The 23,861-nt window shown below is 46.0% G+C and overlaps 1 protein-coding gene across 2 annotated transcripts in view; it reads left to right on the top strand.

The window, feature by feature from the left end:
• GNS (glucosamine (N-acetyl)-6-sulfatase) overlaps positions 1–23,861 on the top strand; it is a 49,492-nt gene that overhangs the window by 9,932 nt on the left and 15,699 nt on the right. Inside the window, exons 2-8 of one of the 2 annotated variants that reach the window (XM_029604286.1) lie at positions 10,341–10,400; positions 15,773–15,929; positions 16,647–16,850; positions 18,003–18,068; positions 18,701–18,799; positions 19,157–19,321; positions 21,032–21,114. In XM_029604286.1, the coding sequence (XP_029460146.1) occupies positions 16,722–16,850; positions 18,003–18,068; positions 18,701–18,799; positions 19,157–19,321; positions 21,032–21,114 (542 nt within the window). In that variant the 5' untranslated portion in view covers positions 10,341–10,400; positions 15,773–15,929; positions 16,647–16,721. The remainder of the gene's footprint in view (positions 1–10,340; positions 10,401–15,772; positions 15,930–16,646; positions 16,851–18,002; positions 18,069–18,700; positions 18,800–19,156; positions 19,322–21,031; positions 21,115–23,861) is intronic. The other variant, XM_029604283.1, reaches the window with a different exon arrangement.

Here is a 23,861-nt window from a genome sequence, read left to right as displayed (position 1 = left end):
CTAGATGTCAACTCTGGTTGTGAAATTGGTCAGCTGACACAGCTTCCAAAGCCAATCTTACCTTTTGGGAGCGAGTTGGAGAAACTGGCCAGTAAGTGGGACGAGTCTCCGGTACCTCTGTTGCCAGAGGATAAGAAACAGTAACAGCACCCCTTTGGTATGAGAGGTTGTTTCTGGGGTTTCAGGCATTTTTGTCCCCACAGAGGGTTGGCCTTTCGGTAGGTCTCAGTCCTTTCATACCAGACAGCCCAAGAGAGGAGCAGGCTGGGGTGGTGGGACATTCCCGAGCTTCCCAATGAAGGTTTGCCGACCTACCTTCTAGAACGATAAGGGGACATCTCTTATCGGAGGTGGGTCAAGATCACGTCGGACCAGTGGATCCTGGAGGTGATACACGAAGTGTATGCACTGGAATTTCACGGTATTCCTGGGATGTGTTCATGGTGTCCCCTTTCTACTCCCTGCAGAAGAAACAGGCAGTGGAGTTTATGCTTCAAAGGCTCCTCAGACTGAGGGCTGTGGTTCTGGTGCCCATGTCTCAAAGTATGGGGCGATATTCCATTTATTTTGTTGTGCCAAGGAGGGCTCCTTTCGTCCCGTCCTGGATCTCAAGAGGGTCAACAGTTACTTGAAGGTAACTCATTTTCTGTGATAATGGCGGTGCAGTCGGGGGAATTTCTGACCTCTTGGATCTGTCGGAGGTTTACCTTCATATTACCATCTGATTGGAACACAAATGTTTTCTACACTTTGTGGTATTGGGGCACCATTATCAGCTTCAAGCGCTGCCTTTCATTCTATCCACTGCTTCCAGAATATTTTCCAAGATTATGGTGGTGGTAGCGGTGGCCTTGCAAAAAGAAGGAATCCTGGTGCACCTGTTTGAACGACTGGCTGATTTGAGCCAAGTCTCAGGAAGTCACCTGGTGACACAAGGTGATCTCCTTATTGCAAGAGCTCGGTTGGGTGGTGAACCTGACCAAGAGCAATCTTCAACCATCCCAGTCACTGGAATATCTGGGAGTCCGGTTCGACACGAGACAGGACAGAGGTTTCCTACCAGAAGTTCGGAGCTAGAGATTGATGTCTCAGGTGCGTCAGTTGATGGAACACCATACGCCCAATGGTGTGGTCCTACCTACAGGTACTCTGCTTGATGGCAGCTACCTTGGAAGTGGTGCCATGGGCAAGGGCACATATGCATCTTCAGTGCTTTCTATCTCGTTGGAACCACAGTCTCAGGATTATGTGATTCAGCTCCATTTGCCAATGGAAATCTGGTCCTATCTCCAGTGGTTGCAGGAGGATCATCTGAGAAAGGGAGTTCCCTTGTTATCTCTGGCCTGGTTGGTACCCATGACTGCAAGTCTCCATGGTTGGGGGGTTAACTGTCTGGAGTTAACAGCCCAGGGGGTGCTGGAATACCGAAGAGTCCCTGTGGAACATCAATCGCCTGGAGGCCTGGGCGGTATGGCTGGCATGCTTGCCGTTCAGCCACAGGCTGTGGAATCAAGTGGTTCGTGTAATATCTGACAACGTGACGTCTGTGGCCTATATCGTTCGCCAGGGAGGAACCAAGAGCCAGCAAGTGTAGCAGGAAATAGACCAGCTGATGGAATGGGCGGAAGGTCATCTGCAGATTCTCAGCCTCACATTGCAGGAAAAGACAACGTAAGAGCAGACTTTCTCAGCAGGGAGAATGTGGACCCAGGAGAGTAGGTGTTGTCAGCCGAGGCGTTTCAGCTGATTGTGGATCGCTGGGGCCTTCCCTTCCTAGACCTACTGGTGGCTTCTCGAAATGTGAAGGCTCCTTGATTCTACAGTCTCTTGAGAGATCCGTGGTCCCTGGGAATAGATGCACTCGTACAGGTCTGGCCAGAAGACAGATTGCTTTATGCCTTTTCTCTGGGGCCCTTGCTGGGCAGGATAATTTGCAAGGTTGAAGGCACCATGGGGCTAGTACTCCTGGTGACGCTGGACTGGCCCAGGTGTCCATTGTATACAAATTTGTGACTACTTCTGGTGGAGGCCCCCCTTTGTCTTCCGCCACACATGAATCTGCTACAGCAGGGACCATTTCTTCACAAAGATCCGACTCTGTTCTCTTACAATTTTGCCCTTGAGAGGACTCTCCTCTGCTGTGATTGCCACTTTACGCACTTGCAAGTTATCCACTTCCTTGGCTTACATGTGGGTTTGGAGAGTTTGAGGCCTGCTGTGAGGAGTGGGGTGTTCTTCCTCATTCAGTTAAGATCCCTTTCATTTTGGATTTTTTGCAGGATGGATTGAATAAAGGCTTGGTCCTTAATTCCTTGAAGGTACAGGTTGTGGCTCTTGTTTTGGAGGCCCGGTGAATGGTGTTTCTTCATCTTATCCTGATGTGGCTCATTTTTTTTTTTTTGAAGGGAGTGAAGCATCTTAAGCCTCTCTTGAGGTTGCCGGTTCCATTGTGGAGTCTTATTAGGTGCTGGACTCTTTGAGCCCTACATTATGACCACTGTGTAGCCTTTCCTTACGGTTGTTGACCTTGAAGACTCTGTTCCTGATGGCTATCTTGCGTGAGTCTGATTTCTGAGCTGCAGGCCTTGTCTTGCTGGGAGCCATTCCTTCAGGTGACTCCAGAGGTGTTGCAGCTGCGTACTGTTTCATCCTTCTTGCCCAAGGTAGTCTTTGACTTTCATTTGAATTGGTACATCTCCTGGGTAAGGTCAGGGATGTGGAGGAGTTTCGCCTCTTGTTTGGATGATCAGTGTCTTGTCTGGTAACTGGAGATCTGTTTGTTTTCATGGCGGGAGTAAGCAGGGCACTCCAGCTTTGTGGGCTACCATAGCTCCTTTGATTAAGGAAGTGGTCACGGCAGTGTATGTGGATGCTGGAAAGCCGTTAGGGCTCTGTCCACTAGGGCTCAGGCAATGTCATGGGCAGAGGTTAGTCTGTCTCCCCTCGATATCTGCCGAGCTGCGCTGTGGTCCTCCTTACATTCTTTTTCCAGGTTTTATCGTCTGGATGTGTAGGCCCTGGAGGATGCGGCCTTTGCATGTGCAGTGATGACTGGACCATGGGCAGCCTCCCACCCTGCTGGGGAGTAGCTTTGGTACATTCCACTGGTCCTGAGTAATCTGTCTACATACTGGGAAATGAAGAAATTACTTCCCTGAATTTCGTTTTCCTTAGTATAGACAGATGAACTCAACTTCCCACCCTCGGCTGCTGCATGAGTGTATCAGTCCTCCTGTGGGGCTCTGGGTCCCAAGGGATTACTGGTAAATGTTCAACCAGTCCTTAGCTTGGGGTACCTAGAATCTTATGTGAGTTCACTGTTTATGGCTGGTTGAGTAGTTTTTTGCTAGTCTATCCACAGTTGCTTTTGAAGAGAATACTGGCAGGCTGGGGTCACTGCAGGAGTATATATATAGGTTGCTTTGGGTTGGAAGAAATCCGCTTGATATGTTCTCAATATCTGCAGAGGGATATTTGTTACCTTTAGTGTTCGAACTTCGGAGGCCAGGTGTCCTATTGGACTCCCAATTAACTGTTCATCCTGATACGGCATACAGCTCAGTCTGCTTTCTCTAAGTTAAAATTGCTGAAGCCTTTAAAGCATTTACCTCCTGACATGTTCAGGGCAGTGCTTCAGTCACTAGTACTGACGCAGTTGGATTATTGCAGTGCCCTTTATGTAGGCCTTCCAAATAAATTAAGGGTACTTCAATTAGTTCAGCATGCCGCGGCATGAGTTTTTTTTAACTGGCCAATGTAAATTTAATCATATTGTCTCAGTTCTTAAAAGCCTTCATTGGTTACCAGTTAAATATCTGCTAAGATTCCGCTTGCTAGTTTTGGCGCATAAATTATTAAAATCCAATTCTTCATGTGCCATCAGAAACCTGTTTTGAATGGTGTGAGCTTCCTAGGCCCCTTTGCTCGTTGGGCCAGGGTCGACTGTGCGTACCAGCCCTTCAGAATTAGATTGCAGATGACAAAGGCCAGAGCATTCTCATACAGTATGTTCCCATTTTTGTGGAACTCTTTCCCTGCCAAGTTGCATGCAGAGACAGATGGGACAAGTTGCAGAGCCTGGAGGGATGCCTGATGTTAAATTTTTCCAAATGGAGTACTCCTCTCCCACCTGGACCTGATGTGTGCCCTGACACTTGATGACAATATAAATCACTTCAGGACCACCCCTGTATTTTCTAACCTTTCAATTTAAAATATCATATTGCAAACTTTAGACACATCAAGCTGCATTAATATCCCAGACCACCTCTTATTCAAACTCAACAAAGAAACCAAAAGTGAATTTAAAAAATGCATACAATTTAACTTAAAAACATCAGATTAGACATAAGGACAAAAACAATTGTATCATGAAGAATAAATCAAAGGAGAGTATGCAAGATAATCAAAACCCACAGGTTAAGATGAGAAAACTACCATTTTGTCTGTAAATATTCATTGCCTTATGTACTAGTTTAATTCCATATGGACTAGAAATATTACTAGATGGATTTAATACCTGCCCACGAATACCAACTCTAACCATTCTTTGACATTTGTTTGCTGAATCTATAACTATGAATGTCACTTTAAACCATTGTGATCTACACATGGAACGACAGTATACAAAATGTCTAAATAAAATAACTATGGTTGATTAGTCTTATTTAACATTAACAATTCTGTATGATGTCTACAAAATCCAAATTAATGTCCATTATGCCATGATCTATTAGATATTTATCCAATTGCGTCAATAGAGCTTTTTCTAGTGCCTTTGCTGCTGTGGGGAAATTTGAGATGGGGTGATAATTGGCTGGGTCAGAGCAATCTTCACAAGTACCCAGCCTTCTACTAATGATCGGTTAACCGTATCCCTAATAACCTCATAAGAGGCCTCCTTGGAACATTTTATCAGGATAAAGGGCCAGGAATCTAATATTTATTTTATTTATTTAAATTCCTTTAATATACCGATGCTCAAGACCAGGTCTTATCGTACCGGTTTACAATGAACTAGGGGGAAAAAACCAGTTAACAATAGAAGCAGGAAATTACATTATAACAGGGAATGTGGAACTTGGTAGTTAGAGGAAAGGATAGGTTAAACAATTTCTAACAGGAGAACAGAGCAAATAAGCAGAAACGTAAGTGCTTACATGGTAAGCATTATATACCAAAATTACATCGTGTGTAATATTAGGCAAGTTATATTAAAGTGCGGTTGTCCGAGAAACAGTTCCTTTTTTGAGTTGCTGAAGGAGGAAGAATAATGAGTTGCTGAAGGAGGAAGAATAATGAGGTGGTAGACTTCAGACCCCTATAATAGAGGCAAGAAGTCTAAAAACAGGCCACTCTGCATTCCGCTCTGACCAAGCTGGGTAAGATATGTTCTCCCTTTCCACAGTCATATTAAACTCTTACGCAGTGTTTCAATCTTAGCCTCAAAATAATCAGCAAAAGTGTTGACTGTCTGTTGGGACCTGACTATTCAATGATGAAACAGCAGTTAGCTGCTTTACAATATTGAATAATTGGGAAGGACAACTGAGTGCAATAGCCCATGAATCTCAGCAGTGTTTACGCCTAAACAGACAGCAGCTTGCTCTATACTGCTGCAGCCCTCTATAATCTGATTTCAGAGCCTCAGCGGGATAACGTCTTTTTCGCTCTGCATGACTGAGAACTCGCCTTTTCTCTTACGACTCTGTAAACCAGTGCACCTTGATGCATACAATCTTATTTGGGGGTGACAGTTCATCATATTAGATAAGGTCGAGTCCCTTCTCTCCAAGGAGATACTGAACTGGGTATCTTTCCAGTCAAAGGACACAATTTGTTTGCCACCTATTGAAAAACTCACTGGACATTGTGTTGTACAGTCTTCACCCATCTTTTTCAAATACCAATTTCACTTCCACAAGTTACTTTCTATTGAGGTCTTCCTATACCTGTTCTGGTATGATTTTACAGCCAGTCAGGTTTTCAGGATATCCACAATGAATATGCATGCATTAAAAGCACAACATATTCAAACTGATTTCATTCATTGTGCATTGTGAAGATCCTGCAAATCTGACTGGCCGTGGAGTCGCCAGGACAGGTTTCAGAAGCCCTGTTCTGTTCTGTTGAAAATGGCGCAGAGATTGCAGCTGCCCACTGATCCCAGGTTAACTGTGAGCTTGACGTTTTTGTGCAGTTTTCTGGCCAGTCTCAAGGCACGGCAGAGCATGTAGTATTGGGGCTTTGTTTTAGGACATTTTAAGATGACGTTAGCTCCTAGGCTTCTTCCCAACCCTGCCACCTCATGTACCTCACGAGTAGGGGATGCTCCAAACATCCCAGGCTATTCTTCCCTGGCCATATACAGCCTGCTTTAGCCAATTATTATTATGTGCTTAGTTTAAGCAGCAGGTGGTGTGGCACCACCTCCCATGAAATATAAAAACATGCAATAGATGACGACCATAAGGCCCATTTAGTCTTCCCAATGTATTTCCTGTTGAAAATTACCATAGACCTCCAGCTGATTTCTGGCTGGGATGGTTACAGATTTACGGGCGGGTACTGTATGACTGAGTAGTGGTATATTGGTACTCCTGGGGAATTCTGCACAATGCAGAATTTCCCCCCCCCCCCCAGGAGTAATTCCTGACACTGCAGATTTACTTCTGGTGCTACAGGTGACTTCCTGTGGCCACTGGGATACATCTACAGCTCCTGTTTGCCACTGTTGGTGGTTGTCGCTGTGGCCCTCCTGCACCCCTGTGTATCTCCACCATGGGGCTGCTTTCTCAGTGCCTCCAGCTCTCACCTTCCTGAGGAATGGGGGGAGGGGCTGTGGTTTCTCTGCTGACAAAGCCATCGGTTGCAGTCCCTGTCCTGTTAATGGATAGGGGAGGACACATGGGCAGAAAGCTAGGAATTGTGCCCATACCAGTACTGCTTTCACCAGAGAAAAGAGTTTCTGTCCAAAGGAGAAATACTCATTATAAAGAGTGGCTAGTCTAAAGAGAGAGCCAAGGCTCAGGGAGTCCAGAGGTTCAAGATAAGAATCCTTAACAGACTCCATTCAACAAAATGTTTCAACTACTGCAGTTTCTTTCTGACCTTGGAAGGAACTGCTCCAGTGTGCCAGGGAAAGGCTAAACTTTTTTTTTTTTTTTTTTTTGTGAAAATATTCCTGCATATTTTTTTTTAATTGGTATTTTTATTCACAATGAGGCATCATACAAACAAGCAAACATACCCAAATAGGATAGATACAGAAATTCAGGAAAAGAGAGACTTGATTGCTAAACAACCAATACTGTTCTCTCCAGACCCCGAGATCATGTAGATCTTATTTAATATGATACATTATATATGACAGACTTCTGTATCTAAGCCAAATATTTATACTGCGCTCTCACCGAGGTGTTTCAGATAGTATCTCCCTTCCCGCCCCCCCCCCCCCCCCCCTCCACTGGCAATACGATGTCCAACCGAATAGGCTCTGTCCTGAGAGGACTGCAAACGTGTTAAATGGTATCTGTGAGGAGTTCGTGTAGCTTATTACCCGGAAGTAGGCAAAAGGTTGGTATGGCATCGAAGGTTATCTAAGCAGAACTCCGCTCTCAGCCCATAGCCATTCCTAGACAACTACGATTGTTGCTTTTCCAGCCAAGGCCAAAAGCACTGCCACGTATCCTGAAATTTCTGCATTTTTATCATGTCTTAAAGCGGTCTGTGTTTTCTCCCCATTTAATAGATCCACTTCAGTCTGGTAATTACAGTTTTGAAAGAGGGGTGCCCTCACAACTTTCCATTCTTTTGCTGTAGCGAGAGTAGTAGCGAGAATAGTAGCACAGACAATCACAAGTTGCTGAGAGGATGCAATATCCAAGGGAAAATTCAATAAGACTGCCAGAGGAGTAAACATTATAGGGAGGTGCAGCAGTTCTTGCAGCCAACCTGCCACATGGGTCCAAATGTGGGAAGTCTCCCGCATTACTTTCCTCCAGCAATAGTGGCTGATAGGTTAAACAAGATGTCGTCTTCTAACTGGAGTCCTGTACCGTCTGTAGAATTTTGTAGCTGTTTTCCCTGTACTTGCGCGGATATGGAGCTGCGATGGGCCATCATGAAACACAAACCCCAGCCCTCCTCTGTTAATGTTTGCGCTAACTCCCAAGCCCGCATGTGAACCTCCTTTTTCTTTCCAGTAGTACTGTTGAGCAGTGTATATAATTTAGAAATGGTGCCTGTTAACACATTCCTGCATATTTTTTCTCAAGCCATCCAGTCCTAGAAATGACAGGCCCTGTTTCTGTGGGCCCATCCCCAGAGTCATCCTGGAGATGTGAGAACTTTGTAAATTTGGATGAATTTTCTTTCCTCATCTTTCTCTTCCCCTCCCCCCCCCCCCCCCCCACTCTAGTTTTTCAGGGGAAAAACGACAGGGAAAGATATTTCTCATGACGCTCGTGGTGGTTTGCATCTGAAACAAAAATCACATCGTATTTGGTTAAGCAGTTGGTGTCGTTTTTGGATGCTCATAGATTGAAAAGAAAAATGTGGTCAAGTTCTGGGCCCTCCCTTTGGATCTACCCCCACCCAATATATATAAAAAAAAAAAATTGTGGTTCTAGACGTCCACCCTTCAACCTTCTCCCAAAGTCCCCCACCCCAAGTTGAACGCAGGTCTCCCTTCCTCCCTTGCTGCATCCTGCTAAGCATGTAGCGTTGTTTGGACAGTGCTGCACCGGATAGCTATCGTGATATTACGTTGTCAGGCCCAACGCTAGATGCTGAGCAGGAAGCAAGTAAGAGACTCCTGCTCTGGCTCAATGGAACAGACTCTGAGGGGGGGGCTTGCCCAGGGCCACCACCTTGTGCAAAGATTTTGGGGAGGTGGGCCGTGACGGCAGCGTCCAGGTGTGGGTGGGGGAAAAGGTCATTACAAGAGTATTAGGTGTTGAAGATGAACTTTCAGTCTCGTGCCCCTCCTGCTCAACAGACTTACCTGTGGGCAGCAGCGACAGCACAGAGCTCTCCTTCCTACTGCCAGCAGTTCCAGGCCTCCTGCTGTCTTCTCAATAGCGCATGGGCACTACCAGCAGCCCTGGGGTGGGGGAGACCTCTCGCAGTCTTTGGCTGCTAGGTGGGATGAGTTCTGTCAGCAGCCCAGTGGCCACCACTGCAAACATTTTTGGAAAATTCATGCGCAATGACATCCTGACTCATGATCTTGTGATGCATGAGATCAATAAACAGGAAGCTCTGGCTGCAGGTTTTAATGATGTTTGTGGTTAGTGTTGTGTGCAGTGCCTTCCTTTAAAGTGGGTAGGCAGCACCTAGAGATTCCTGGGATTTTGCCATCCCTTCCCTCAGATTTTGGCGCTTCAGGTGACTGTGTCCTCTTGAGCTATTGATGAAAAGATATGAGCTAAATATAAATACTATCAGGCCGATACATTATCAGGCACTTAGGACGTGTTGGACGTGCGTTTTGCACACGCTAAGCAAACTCCCAATGCAATAAAAGGATTAGTGCATCCAAAACACGCATCCAATTGAGCACATAGATAATAGAGCTCATAACATGTAAGTTCATGTAGATGAGGCTATTAGTCATTAACCCTCAATGCAAAAAATGACTGCGGGCCCTGTTTAACATGGAAAATTTAATGCCACCCCTGGGCTGGCATTAAGACATTTCACACTTAAGAGATCATTTAAAAAAAAACAACTCTGTGGCTCCTCCTACAAAGTATAGTCTTGATACTAAGAGGAGGAACCACAGAGACCAAAAAAAAGGCTTGACCATGAAGAAAAAGTTTGCAGGGTGCACTATATACACGGTCCAGGCCATGCATATGGTGCTGGTAGCAGGAGAAACGGACGCTCCTATTGAGCATCTCTTTTCGTAACCCGCACTTACAGCCACCTCTCCCAGGTGCCCATTGCTGAGGAGGCACTAGGGACGCACAGTTTCCCCCTAGCACCTCCTCCATTTTAACGCCACAGCTAATTTCCCTATTGCATCGCGTGCCCGGGAGAGGTAGATGACCGCCTGTTTTTAGCGCGCCCATATTGCATTGGCCTGTATATAAATCTGATTGTGAATGAGTATTTTTACTTGCAAAGTAAAAATTACTTGCAAAAATTCCTCCAGCACTTGCTCATCTGGAGGGGAATGCACTTCCTATGCACTCCCGTACCCACTTCCCCTCTCTAACCTCTAATTTGTTTGCAGGAGTGGTGGAAGGGCACGGTAAATTTTTACATTGGTAAAACGCTAAATAAATAAATTTCTTCCCTGGAGATTTAAGTGACTTCTGCTCTTCTTTCTTGTTTAGACTCCCATGAGGAAGACCAAGGCTCTGATTGGCCAGGAAGGGATCACCTTCAGCAATGCGGTGAGTGCCGTGGGTCGATAGTCAGGTCCTAAACTGAGCCTCAAAAAAAAAAAAAAAAAAAGGATATTTTCCGGTTTATCATGTTTTACTTTTGAATGGTGCAGCAGCTTTGTTTACTGAAATGCAAAGGGCTCTGTGCTTGTGTGTGTGTACAGGGAAGTGAAATGGAGCTTCCTCATCTTTTCAATTGTAATAGCTTATAACATAAATAGTACAAACCAGGCTGGGGAGAAGGTGGCGACAGGGGAACTCTGACCCTCAGAGGGCCATCAACCTGGAGAGCCTCGTCCCGTCCTGGTGTTGGCTCACATTGCGTACCAGGAATGGTAGTTTAGGGGACCCAGAACCCATGCAGTGGAGCCAAAGCAAGTCATGGACTAGGATATCTGGGGTGGCCACCTTTCTTATGCCAGTTGGGTCTGTTTGCTAGCCTGTGATTTAATTCCCACTCTTCTCTGGTGGGTTTTCTGCCCTAGTAGTGACTGTGAGTTACCCACTTCCTTGCTAATCTCCAGCCTCTCCCTAGTCCACCAAGAAATGGGCCTCTTTTTCAAGACTTCTAGCCAGTGTTTCTGCTGCTTCCGTTGCTGGGAGGAATCCAGCATCCATCATTCCTGCATAGAACTAGCCAAAAGGGTTTAACATAACGAGACTTGGCCAGCACTATCAGACTTGGTTGTTGCCCCCAGCAAAATTACACCTGGGAACTGCACCTGCTTTTACTGAGGGTAATGTTTTCAACAACAACAAAAGAGTGTAGTCTTGATTATGCAACAGTGTGCCCCGTGCCATCCCCCGCCTTCTCCCCACACCCAGGGGATTGAGCGCCCGTCTTCCTAACCGGCTGACAGCCTCCTCTCCCAGGCGCCTGCTGCCGAGGAGGCACTAAGGGCGCACAGTTTCCCCTAGCGCCTCCTCTTTACTGCAGGTAGTGGTGGATCGGTATGGGTTAAGGGAGCGGTGCTCTTTATCACGAGTACCCCTTTAACACGCACAGATATTGCATCGACCCGAGTGTGGGCATTGTAGAATGTGCATGGAGGGTGGTGGCCAATAATGAAATCCCCCATTTCTGTGGTTAAAAAGTTTTTTCATTACTGCCCTCCTAATGCGAGAATACAGCTTGGACAGCTAAAGAGCAGGATTGGGGGGGCGGGGAAAATAACTTGAAAACCACCCTTGAAATTAAGATGATCAAACACAAAAGGACTTAACATAGTAAATGAGTGCAGGTAAAGATGAAAATGGCCCATCCAGTCTGCCCACTAGGGACACTGGTTTCTTCACCCATTACCAGGCCTCGTCCTCCTGAAGCTGTAAACTCTCTACTCTCAGCCTGTCTGCTTTCTCATTCATTTGCTAACATTTCCCCCCTCTCCCTCCTCCCCAAACCTTTTTATTTTGCAACTCTTCACAGCTTTGGAAACAGGCCACCGTTATTGTAATGCAGCCTGTAAACTTTCTGGTTTGTTCAGGGAACTTTCTGCTTAGCTCCCTTATGTATGTATTGGCCTGATGATGGAAGTCTGGCTCTCAAAAAAACTTTTGTCACTAACAGTAAGTTAAGTCCAATAGAACAATGCAACTTGTTTTGATCTTTATTTCTAAAAAAATGTTTGGGGGGGAGGGGGTTAACCATAATGAAAGGTGTCTCCTATTTTAAAAAGAGAGCATAAGAATTATAAGAAATTTAAATATATTAGTAACATACTAAATGACCAGGAAGATCAAATTAGCTCGTTCAGTCTGCTCAGCTGCAATTCTTCTCCTTGGGGGTACATGAGCTTGTAACTTCCAGGATCAACCCAGCACCTGCTTCTCCCCAGCTATATGGTGTATATAATCTGTTAAATTAATTATTAAAAAAAAAAAAAATAGGGCTGGAGGCCAGAGTTCCCCCCCCCCCCCAAAAAAAAAAAGTTGAAAGTGAAGTGCTTAAGATTTCTACCCTCCAAAATAAAATGTAAGTCACAGGCCTTCCTAGCCCAAAGCTCCCCACTTCTACCTAGAATACTTACAAGAAAAAAGCCTGCCTCCAGGCCCCCTGCTAAGCACCACCATACCCTCCCTCCACCCTGGCAATCCCCTGGAGCTATGATAGCTGCATTACGAGAAGGTACAGAGAAGGATGACCAAAATAAGGGGAATGGAACAGCTCCTCTATGAGGAAAGACTAAAGAGGTTAGGACTTTTCAGCTTGGAGAAGAGACGGCTCCACTCCAGCCATTCCCCATAACCATAATAAAAGGACTAGGGGGCATTCCATCAAGTTAGCAGGTAGCACATTTAAGACTAATCAGAGAAAATTATTTTTCACTCAATGCACAATAAAGCTCTGGAATTTGTTGCCAGAGGATGTGGTTAGTGCAGTTACTGTAGCTGGGTTTAAAAAAGGATTGGATAAGTTCTTGGAGGAGAAGTCCATTACCTGCTATTAATTAAGCTGACTTAGAAAATAGCCACTTCTATTACTAGCAACAGTAACATGGAATAGACTTAGTTTTTGGGTACTTGCCAGGTTCTTATGGCCTGGATTGGAAACAGGATGCTGGGCTTGATGGACCCTTGGTCTGACCCAGTATGGCATGTTCTTAGGAAAGCCTTACTAGTGTTGCTGTCAGAGCAGTGTGGGCCGTGCTGGAAGCACTGTTAGATTCTGCCATACTCCAGGAATGTCCTTAGGGTTTGGAGGATTCTGAGTGAATCACAAGTTGGGTACAGGGGTTACGAGTCAGTGCAGGAGGATGGAGGGGGGCCTGGACACAGGCTTTTTTTTCTACTGTGGAGCGTGGATGGAGGCCTTGACTGGCAAGGCCTGCAATGTATTTTGTTTGAAGTGGTGTTTGAATGGGAATTTAGTACTATGCTCTGATATTTTTAAAGATTTTTGGGGGTGGAGAATCCAGCCTGTAGGCCTTAAGGGATTTTTGTTTTTTTTGTTTTCCAGCTATATTCTGAATATAGCTGGGTAAATGAAAAATTATCTGGGTGCATGTATCCAGATAACTTTGACTTCTCTGTGACATAACCAGACTAACCAGGTAACTCTGACTATTGGAGTTATCTATCCAGTTAAGTTGGCCCTGCCCCAAATTTATCAAGAAAAAAAAACTTATCCAGATAAATTGGAACTGGTCAGCACAGCGGGATTTTTAATTTATGTGGTTTGTCCAGCTAAGTCCTGAACTTCACCAGACCTCACAGTAAAGGATGGCAGATAAAGACCAAAATGGTCCATCCAGTCTTCCCAGTAGAGACTCATCCAGTATAGGTGCATGTATACACACGATTCCCTCTACAACTCAACACCAACTGCCCCCTACAAAGAACAGAAGTGCCATGCTGGATCAGACCAAAGGTCCATTGAGCCCAGCATCTGGTACACAGATTCTGTGATGGGCGAGGCCTAATCTATAGAATCCTAAGTGTGATTAAAAAAAAGTTCACATAGTGATGTGATCCAAAGTAAAAGTTGTTTACTGGAAGTCCACAAATAATCCAGCAAAACACAAAAATGTAAAGGCAGTTCAAAATGCAAGCAGAATGTTTTTTGTTTTTTTTCTTATTTTCTCCAAAAATACTTTTCAACAAAATCCCAAGTAATTAATAGGAAAAATCACCAGAGTTCTTATGCTGCTTGGGGAATTAAGGAAAAATACAGGAATCTCACCTAAGCCTCCAAAAGGATGTCCCTGAAGCCAGAAAAAAAATGCTCTTCTCCCCCGAACAAACAGTGCTTTGCCTGTGTGGTGTCCCAGCTCTTCCACAGGATAAAAAAATCCTCCTGGCTCTGGATACAGTTGGAACCCATTCCAACCTGTGGATGGAAAAGAGGATAGTCACCCTCCTTCTCCTCCTTCTAGGAAGGCCACAGCTGTCTCCCACCAGTTCCTCTGGGCTTCCATTTATTTATTTTTAAAACTTTTTTATATTCCACAGTTTCCAACTCACTGACTGAAGAAGTCTCCTTGTAACTCTCACCCTTTCTACTGGTAACTCACTGACTCACCTTCTGGGGGATGCACTTTCCTCTCAATCCAAGCTCCTTTAATACCCCTGAACCTCCCATTACTAGAAAGTTTCTTTCTTAGGCCCTACGATAGTGTTAACCAAGCTTAGATTTAGACACAAGCAGTTGCCCCAGTCCCTCAAGAGCCGAGACTCCTTGCTGGCCCAGTGGTGCCCTGCCCTGCCCCTGGCATGGGTTTCCATAGTAACGAGAAACCCATGCAAGAGGAAGGGCAGACTGCTGAAGGGGCCTATCTGTGTGTGAGAGCTCCTAGGTCCCCCTGCTAAACTTTCTGCAAGGAAATGCTGCAGATGTGGAGCAGCTGCTGATTCTGAGGTGAAGGGAGGATTTGGGACCCCACACTGCCAATGACCTCTGGGGTTGAGAGTACACCCTCCCCACTCCCATTAGCCCCCTTTTTCAAAGTCATCACTGGCCCTAACAAGCTCTACAGATGCTTCTTCCAGCAACTTTTCTGAATCCCTTTTAAACCCAGCCATGCTAGTTGCCTTGACCACGTCCTCCAGCAATAAATTCCACAGCTTGAATGTGCATTGAGTGAAAAAGTGTTTTCTCCAATTTGTTTTAAATCTGCTACTTATTGGCTTCATGGAGTGTCCCTTAGTCTTGGTACTATCTGCAAGGATTAATAACCATTTATTTACCTATTCCACCCCACTCGTGATTTTATAAACCTCTGTCTGCTCCCCTCTCTCCTCTCCCTGCTGTTGAATCCTAACCTGTGTAACCTTTCTTCATAGGGGAGCCATTTCATCAGCTTTATAATTTTTTGTTGCCCTTCTCTGCACATTTTCTGGTTCAAATATCTTTCTTGAGATGTGAGCAACCAGAGCTGCATGTAATATTCAGGGTGCAGTCGCACCATGGATCTGCATGAGGGCATTATGGCAGGGCTTCCCAAACTTTTAGCCAGTGTGACCCCATTTTCGCACTTAAAAATTCATATGACCCCCGAAAACGACCAAATCAAATTAAGGATGCAGTCCCCCCTCCAATGGTCACTCAATCCTCCCTGGACTCCATCTGATTCTGCCTCTCAACCTCCATTCTCTTAATCTCCACCCCTTCCAGAGGGCTTTAACCTCCTCCCCTCCAGCAGAACCTCATTTTCAACCTCAGCCCCTCTTACATCTCCCAGCTGCTTCCCTCTTGCCCCAAGTCCTTTTTAATCACATACTGACCCTCTGTCATCCCCTCTCTTGCCCTATCTCCCATTGCCTCCTCAATCTCATCTCACATCCTATCTCAAATCTCCCAGGCTCATTTCCAGTCCTTCTCTCATCCCCCCAACTCCTCTTTCCCGGTTGACCTTCTGATATTCCTCTTCTCTCATCCTCCATAGCTAATCCCTCTCTAGCTGATTAAACTCTCCTGCATCTGATCCATCCCTTCAAGCAGCCTCCCTGCCAGGATCAGCAGCAACATTTTCCTTTGGCCCTGGGCCACAGTTGGATGACAGAGGGCAGGCAGCTGAAAGAGGCAACATATTTTTCTTTTGGGTAAGTTCAGTGGTTGTGCTATGTGGAAAGAGGAGCAGTGGCAGTCTCCACTGGCCTATGCACACTCGGTCCTCCCTCATGGCTGCTCCCAAGCCCAATGGTGATCTGCAGGTGGCAGCAGCATTAGTAATGAAAATCAGCACAAGGCCTGAGCCAGTGCAAGTTTACAGGCTCTGATCCCTCCTCAAGCAGGCCTTTCCCATTACCATGGAAACTCCAGGGAGGGTGGGATCACTACAGGGCCTGTTAGTGTGTGCTGGCTCACAGGCCTCATGCTAACTTCCACTATTAATGTTGCTGGCATCTGAAGAGCACTGCTGTTTGACGAACCTGTGTCCCTAGCTGAAGGTTTTGTGACCCCCATTTGGGGTCCCTTCCTATAGTTTGGGAAGCCCTGCATTATGGTATTCATCACTTTATTCTCCATTTCTTTCCTAATAATTCTAACAATTTAAAAGCTGGTGCATTTTGTGAAAGATAGTACCACGGAGTCACAATGGAATGGGATGGAGGCCTGAAGGAAATCTGATCAAAAAATTAATATGCAGTATAGAAATAGCAATTTGTATTGTATACAGAATAAGTGCTCACCATGTGACCTTTTCCTGAGTTCCTTGGAAACTAGAAATGTAGATCCTACTTTTTTTCATGCCAGCCTGCCTTGGCACGCAGTATTAGTCAGTACATGAAATGGTTTCTTTCTGTCTTTCCCTACAGTTCACAACGTCTCCGCTGTGCTGCCCCAGCCGCAGCAGTATCCTCAGCGGCCGTTATCCCCACAATCACCTGGTGATGAATAACTCTCTGGATGGGAACTGCAGCAGCCCGGCCTGGCAGAAATACCAGGAACCATTGGCGTTCCCTGTCTATCTGCGAAAGAGTGGCTACCGCACCTTCTACGCTGGCAAATATCTCAACCAGGTAGGAGGGGAGTCTGTTCACTATGGGTAGTGCCACTGACAGCAGAGATGTCCTAGATAGAGACAAGAGTTGGTGGAGTGCTGATCAAGACACTGCAGCTTTACCAGTTAGCCAAGAGGTGGGAGAGCACCCTCTGCTGGACAAGGAGGGAAAAACATTCTACAAATGGTGATAGCAGTCAAAGCACAAATCCAGTCCTGGCCCATTTATCCTGCTTGATAAAATGCCACAGATCCAGTTCATTCTCTGATTCGCCCTTATGCTCCTGCTGTCGAAGAACTTGCCTCTCAACACTAGGAAACTGGTGGGTGAAAATACTTCACTCCATGCAATCACACAGCGAGCAGCAAAGAGGGCTGCCTTAGATTTCATTGACAGATTTTTTTTTTTTTTAATTACTCCAAACAGTAACTGAGAGATTGCATATGTTGGGTTCTTCTGGAATGGGTGAACCACTTTTGCATGAGAATTATTGAAGGCCATGGACAGCAAATTCAGTGTCCCGAGGAAGTACGTAACCCATCAGTCTGCGTTCTGCAGACTGTTCCCAAAGACACACAGGTGGAGAGCTATCAAAAATGCTTGGAGGCCCATCTGCTGCACAGAGGGCAGCATCCTCTTCTCCATGCACCATCTCTTACTCCAGATGGAGACACTGTCCATCCAGGCCCACTGCAAACTCGTCCACAACTTATTCTATGACCGCAACATCAGCGGCCTAAGAAGGAAGATGAAAAATTAAGCCCACAGGGTAGCTGAGTTGGTGCCAACAGGCTATAGATTCCCAGCAACCAAGCATTTCATGTTGGCAGGATGAAGATGGTTAAGCACTGTCTTAGTATTTTACCGTGTTAAGCTGCATCACATAAATAGTTTCTGTAATTCGCCATACAAAACAGACATGGCATTAAATTTGATTTAAATGCAGTGCTAACATACTTTTCTTAGTTCAAGTATTTCAGTATAGCAATCATTTTAAGTTATATAATTGGTCTTTTTTGTTCATTTGCAATATATCAAATGCTGTATTCATGATTACTATTGTAAAATGTGTGTTTTTTATTTTCTCAATAATAAGATTTATTTTGCTTAAACTTTGTTGTGGTTCCACATTTTGGTAGCATGACTGACTGGGCCTCTCTCACCTCACAGTATGGAGAGAAGAAAGCCGGAGGCACCTCGCACATCCCGCCGGGCTGGAGCATCTGGAACACCCTGGTATGTGGCTTTTTATCCATGTATTGGCGTAAGACATTTTGTACCATTCAAAATGTTTGTTTTAATTATACATACATCCAAACTGTACCCTCGCAAGCTGTCCAGGTCGTATGCCAGAAGCGCTTAGCCTGGGAGTAACACTCATGTTTAATGTACAACTCGCCCATTTCCTTACAGGATCATGGCAGGTACACCCACTGCTGTCCCTGTACAAGACCCCCGGAAGCGCCAGGGTGAGGGCGCTTCCTGTATTCCGCCAGGCCGGAATTTCTCCTCGCACACTTCTGCAAACAAACTCTCCTACCTTGGAGAGTTAATGTCTGTTCTCTTATCCCTGCTGCCCTAGTGCTCATGTGTGGCCCTGCCCCCAGAGGTCACCTCTCCTACACATTTTGTGCACCAAATGTCCCTGCATCTGCGCACCCCTAAGATGACTTCTAGGGCAGAAAGTGTGAAAAAGAGACTCTCACACTAAGTACTGCCTGAGGGTGCCCTCCTGCCCCAGGGGTCCCTTCTCTTAAATGCAGTGTGCCTCCCCTGAGCGTGTTCTTACTCCTTCTGCTCTCTCTTCAACAGCTGATTGTTGTCTGTGGGATCATTTATATTACAAATGTCCTATTTGCATTTCCCAGGTTACAAATTCAAAGTATTACAACTACACCCTTTCTGTGAATGGCCAAGCGGAAGACCACAGAAGCAGCTACGAGGAAGACTATCTCACTGACCTCATCGTAAGTCCCACAGTGATTCTTCACTTCCCACCCCTCACCGAGCTCTTCGTAATCCTGCAGTTAATGGCCCTCTCACTAATCTCATTGTAAATCCCACACATCAACAAACACCTTCGCTCCCCTCATCTCTAGCTCTGGGTCCTGGTTATGCCACGACTCCTTGCATTGACAGTGGATTTGCATTTCATGCCCTGCATTGCACAACCTTCTGTGGGCACAGAAGATGAGAGCCATTTGGGAAGAAGTCGGAAGAGAGGTTTTGCAGGGGGGAGGATTCCTAATAAGAGCTAGATGGGGATGAATAAACTTGGTCTGGAAGGAAAACAGTAAGCAACTCTGCAGTCTCTCTCGTTGCAGGCAAATCGGTCCTTGGAATTCCTGGAGAAGTCGTACAAGACTCCCTTCTTCATGATGCTGGCGCCCCCTGCACCCCACTCCCCATGGACAGCGGCACCGTGTTATGAGGAGGCTTTTAATACTACCCAAGCTCCCCGAGATGGGAGCTTCAATGTCTCTGGGAAGGTGAGAGGAAGGCTGCAGCCAGGCCCACACACGTACGTGTTCCATCAAGTGACAGCGAAGGCCTGGAACCGTTGAATTAACCTGCCTGTCTGTGGCCAGGTTTAGTCTCCTCTGACTCCTCCAGCCCCCACCTTAGCTGTGGTGCTGGAGGGGTCTGAAGAAGAATGGAGACTGATCTTTGGTTGGTTGATGTGAGCAGAGCCAAGAAGTTAGCATGAAAGGTGACCCAAGAGCAAACCTCGGGAGATTCTGAAACTGTTCTGCAAGCTCCCCTCTATTGCTCTGTCTACAGTTTATTTTTATTGACCTCAGCAGTTTCCACTGGTCCTCTGAGCTTCTTAGGTCAGTCATTTGGTGGCATAAGCCTTCATGCACAATTACTATTTTTTTCCCCCCTTTTTTAATCCTCTCTCATCACCTAGCATCATCCCAGTGAGAGTGTTCTGTCAGGCCTTCTGGACTCTTGCAGCCATGAACCTTAAATCTGATCACTAGGTGTCAGCACCAGTCTTGTGCAGTAGTGTCTCCCAGCACCCCAGGGGTTGTGAATTGTCTGGCCAGCCTAAGGAGTGGAAGATCTGAGTTGGCACAGCAGTGCCACCCAGGCACTGGATCAGCCCCATCCTGTCTACATTTTAACTTGTGTCGTGTTTTTGTTTTTTTTTTTAAATTCCTGGACCTTAAGGTCCAAAGCCCTCAAATTCCTGGGACAGAGAGGTCACCGTGCTGATTTGTATTTCACAGCTGCTGACTTTGGCGGTCCCCTGAATATTTAAGCTCAACTTGAGATTGCTGCTAAATCCAGCATTTACATTCTGTGTTTGGGTAACCTAGGGCAGATCTGGGTGGCTGATTCAGACAGGCCTTCCAAAATCTGTTTCACTGCTACTCACAATCCCTTGCAGAAAGCAGCTTGCACGGTGCCCTCAATCTTGTGCTGATAACTCTGTCGCCAGCAATCCTATACACAACTCCATAGAGGCTATCCTGCCTCTGTGAACTGTGGCTCAATACTTCATAGACTCAAGTTTCAAAGGGTATAGGTTCCTAAATCGTCTGGTTTGAAAATTTACTAGGGACCTAAATTTAGGGACTAAAAAGTAGGTGGCTATAAGGGCAGAGTTAGGGCAGGGCAAAAGAGTTAGGCACTTAGGGCTGATTTTCAGAACTGGGCACCTAACTTAAGAGCCCAAACCTAGGCAAACGGAGAGCGAGCTTAAATGTAGGCACTGAAGTTTGACTCCTAAATTTATGTGAATTTTCAGCTGAAAACTTGGGCTTTTAAATTTGGTTGAAAACGGGAATCTAACTTAGGAACCTAAACTTGGGTCCTAAATGTAGGAGCTCGGCTCATTTTGCATATTGGCTTCTGTGTATCTCCTCCCCATGCTGGGGCGGCAGCCAGAGTATGTGTCTTCTTCCCCTGTGGCTGAAGGCGGTGGGGCAGTATATACCGACCAGACTGCTAAGCTGCAGGTTTCCTTTGTGCAAAACCGCAAGCACCTCACAAATTGCCTAAAGAGTGCCTGTAGGAAGTGGATAACCTGTTTGGTTATGCTCTTTCTCCTGTGGTGCCAGGCTGTATTCAGCCACTGCCTGGTAGGCCTGAACACATCTTGAGACAGTATTCCAGCATGGGAACCCCAAACAGAGCTTAGGATGCCTGGCTGGCACCACTCCACATTTTATTCTTGTGTTTTCTTTCCACAGGGAAAACACTGGCTCATAAGGCAAGCCACAAGCCCATTGTCCACCACATCCCTGAGGTTCCTGGATAATGCATATAGAAAGAGGTAAGAAGGTCATTGTTAAGACTTCCCTGTCCTACCTCCCCATCACCATACACTGATAGCCACCTGTTTCTGCCCTCTCCCCTTCACGCCAGCATCTGCTTCCCTGGCAATCTTTTCCTCCACCCCAGCCATTCCCCATAGCCATATATTCTTATAGTGAGTTCTTCCTGCCCCTGTTCCTAAGCATGGGCCCTGAACTCCTCCAACCCCAGTACTTCCTTAGGCTGGCTTTGTCCAGTTTCTTTGTATAGTACATATTCCAGGGGTAGGCAACTCCAGTCCTAGAGTGCCGCAAACAGATTTTCAGGATATAAGAACATAAGACGTGCCATGCTGGGTCAGACCAAGGTCCATCGAGCCCAGCATCCTGCCTCAGACTGTGGCCAGTCCGGATCAGCAGTGCTGGGTAGATCTCCAGTAGCTTGATCTGTCTCTTGTATCTCGCTCCCAGGGTTTAAGCGCTGGTTTCCCAAGTCTACCTGGCTAACAACTGGTTATGGACTTTTCCTTCAGGAACTTGTCCAACCCTCTTTTGAACCCCACAAAAGTTTGTTACCTTGGACCACATCCTCTGGCAACAGATTGCGTAGTTTGTGCGCGGAGTGAAAAATGATTTCCTCTGTTTTTGTTTTAAATCTGTCTGTTGCAAGTTTCATGGAGTTTCCTCTAGCCTAGTGTTGGAAAGCGTAAATAACGTTCACTTTTTACACGTTCCACAAGGTCCTGATTTTATAAATTTCAATCTTATCCCCTCGGTCTCTTCCAAGCTAAAGAGCCCTAATGTCTTTAGCCTTTCTCTATAAGAAAGCTCTTCCACCCCGTCTACAGTTTTTGTTGCCCTTCTCTTTATTTTTTTTAAATGTATTTTGCGTTCGCCAAGGACAGCGGCATGCCTCTTTGGTTGAGGGTGGGGGGCAACCAAACGCCGCCCACATTCTCACGGCATATTTTTTTTTACTTTACATTTACAGTTAATGTCCTTCTATTTTACATTAATTCTTTGCATAAATCATAAGAGTATAATTATTTACTCCCAGACCAATTAAATCTTATAGCAAAAATAAAATCACATATAGTGGTGATAAACGAGAAAATGACACAAGCAGCATTACTAATGGAAGGGTGAGTACTAAAAGGAGAATTTTAAAAGCCCAGCATTAGGGGATGTGTGAATAAGTTGGACTTGTTGCGCCAAGCGGATTTTAAAAGCCTGCAAGATGTGCATATCTACCGCAGCGCACGCATCTAGAAAGTTGTTTTCTTTTTTTTTTTTCAAAGAAGGAGCTGGGTGTGGTCTGGGCATTTCAGGGCATGAACCTGAGCTGTGCATGTAAATAGATGCACGCGCCAAGACTCCCGCCCTGTAACTTTTACTTCTGCTATGGGTGACGTGTAAGTTAAAATAAATACAGATAAATAGGCAGATCTGCAGGGTTTTAAGGGGACTAACTGGGAGGCGTGAAGGTTTTTAAACTAGGGAGGTTTGGAAGAACTGGGGACAAACTAGTAAAACTGAGAGTCTTGTACATACTCAGATCATTCCAAACCAGTGGGCTATGCATCCCTACCAGCAGATGGAGTCAGACAAAACTTTGGACACTGCTACATAAGAGAGAGTGCCACCTGCAGTCCCTCAGGAGTCCCTCAGTATCTCTGACTCGGACCTGGTGTAGCTGGTGGAGGACTGTCCTCCTTGGCAGGGGCCCATATTCTAGGAACAGGAGGATCACTTCTGTCTTGTGGCTCCTCATTCCCCCCTGCCTGTTGATGTATGCCACTGTGGTCACATAGACAGCACACGCACCATCCGACCTCAGACTAAGGGTAGGAACACCTAAAGGGCCTGGCGAACCGCCCTGGTTTCAAGCCTGTTGATAGGCCAGGCTTTCTTCACCACTTGCCATAGACCCTGAGCAGTTCTGTCCTGACACACTGCTTTTGAGAGGCAGAGGTTATGCCTGAAAAGATACTCTGAGCCAGTCACTTCCACTCTTCAAGCTAGGAGACCCACTATGTCAATGGCATATGTCAGGGTTTGGAAACTCTTTGAAGGGTGGTGTCTGCAGGGGAAACTGAACCTATGACGGTAGAGGTGTTGCAGATCTTTGATGTCCTGCAGCAAGGATTAGCTAAGGGTTTGGCCTTTAATTTGCTTCGAGTGCAGGTGGCGGCCTTGGGCGCTCTTAGAGACTCATCTCAGTCCCGGAAGCTGGCAGTCCATCCAGATATCATCCAATTTCTTAAAGGTGTGAAACATTTATGGCCGCTAGTGCATAAGGTGTGCCTGGATTGGAGCTTAAATTTGTTTCTCCAAGCGCTCTGCTGAAGACTTTTCTTAGTGGCCATTCGTTCAGTACGAAGGATTTCGGAGCTGCAGGCTTTCTTGTAGGGACCCTTTCCTGAGAATTTATGGGGTGTCTTTGAGAACAGTGCCTTCCTTTGTGCGCAAGGTGGCTTCTTCCTTTCATGTCAGACTGTGGAGCTTTCCAGATTGGTCACGGGAGTCTCCCCAGGACAGGGAGCTGCATTTTCTGGATGTGTGGCGCATTCTTTTGCGCTATTTGGAAGTTTCCAATGACTTTTGGCAGACAGACCACCTCTTTGTCCTATTTTCCAGTGCCAAGAGAGGGGACAAAGATGGATTAGAGAGGCCATCTGGACTGTGTACATTTCTAAAGGGAGACAGGCTCTTGTGGGGTTAAGTGTCAGCTTCTCTCTCCTCAGGAGATTTGTAGGGCAGCTGTCTG

Source organism: Rhinatrema bivittatum, chromosome 5, assembly GCF_901001135.1.
Source record: "Rhinatrema bivittatum chromosome 5, aRhiBiv1.1, whole genome shotgun sequence".
Lineage (NCBI taxonomy): Eukaryota > Metazoa > Chordata > Amphibia > Gymnophiona > Rhinatrematidae > Rhinatrema > Rhinatrema bivittatum.
This window is presented reverse-complemented; position numbering and strand designations above follow the sequence as displayed.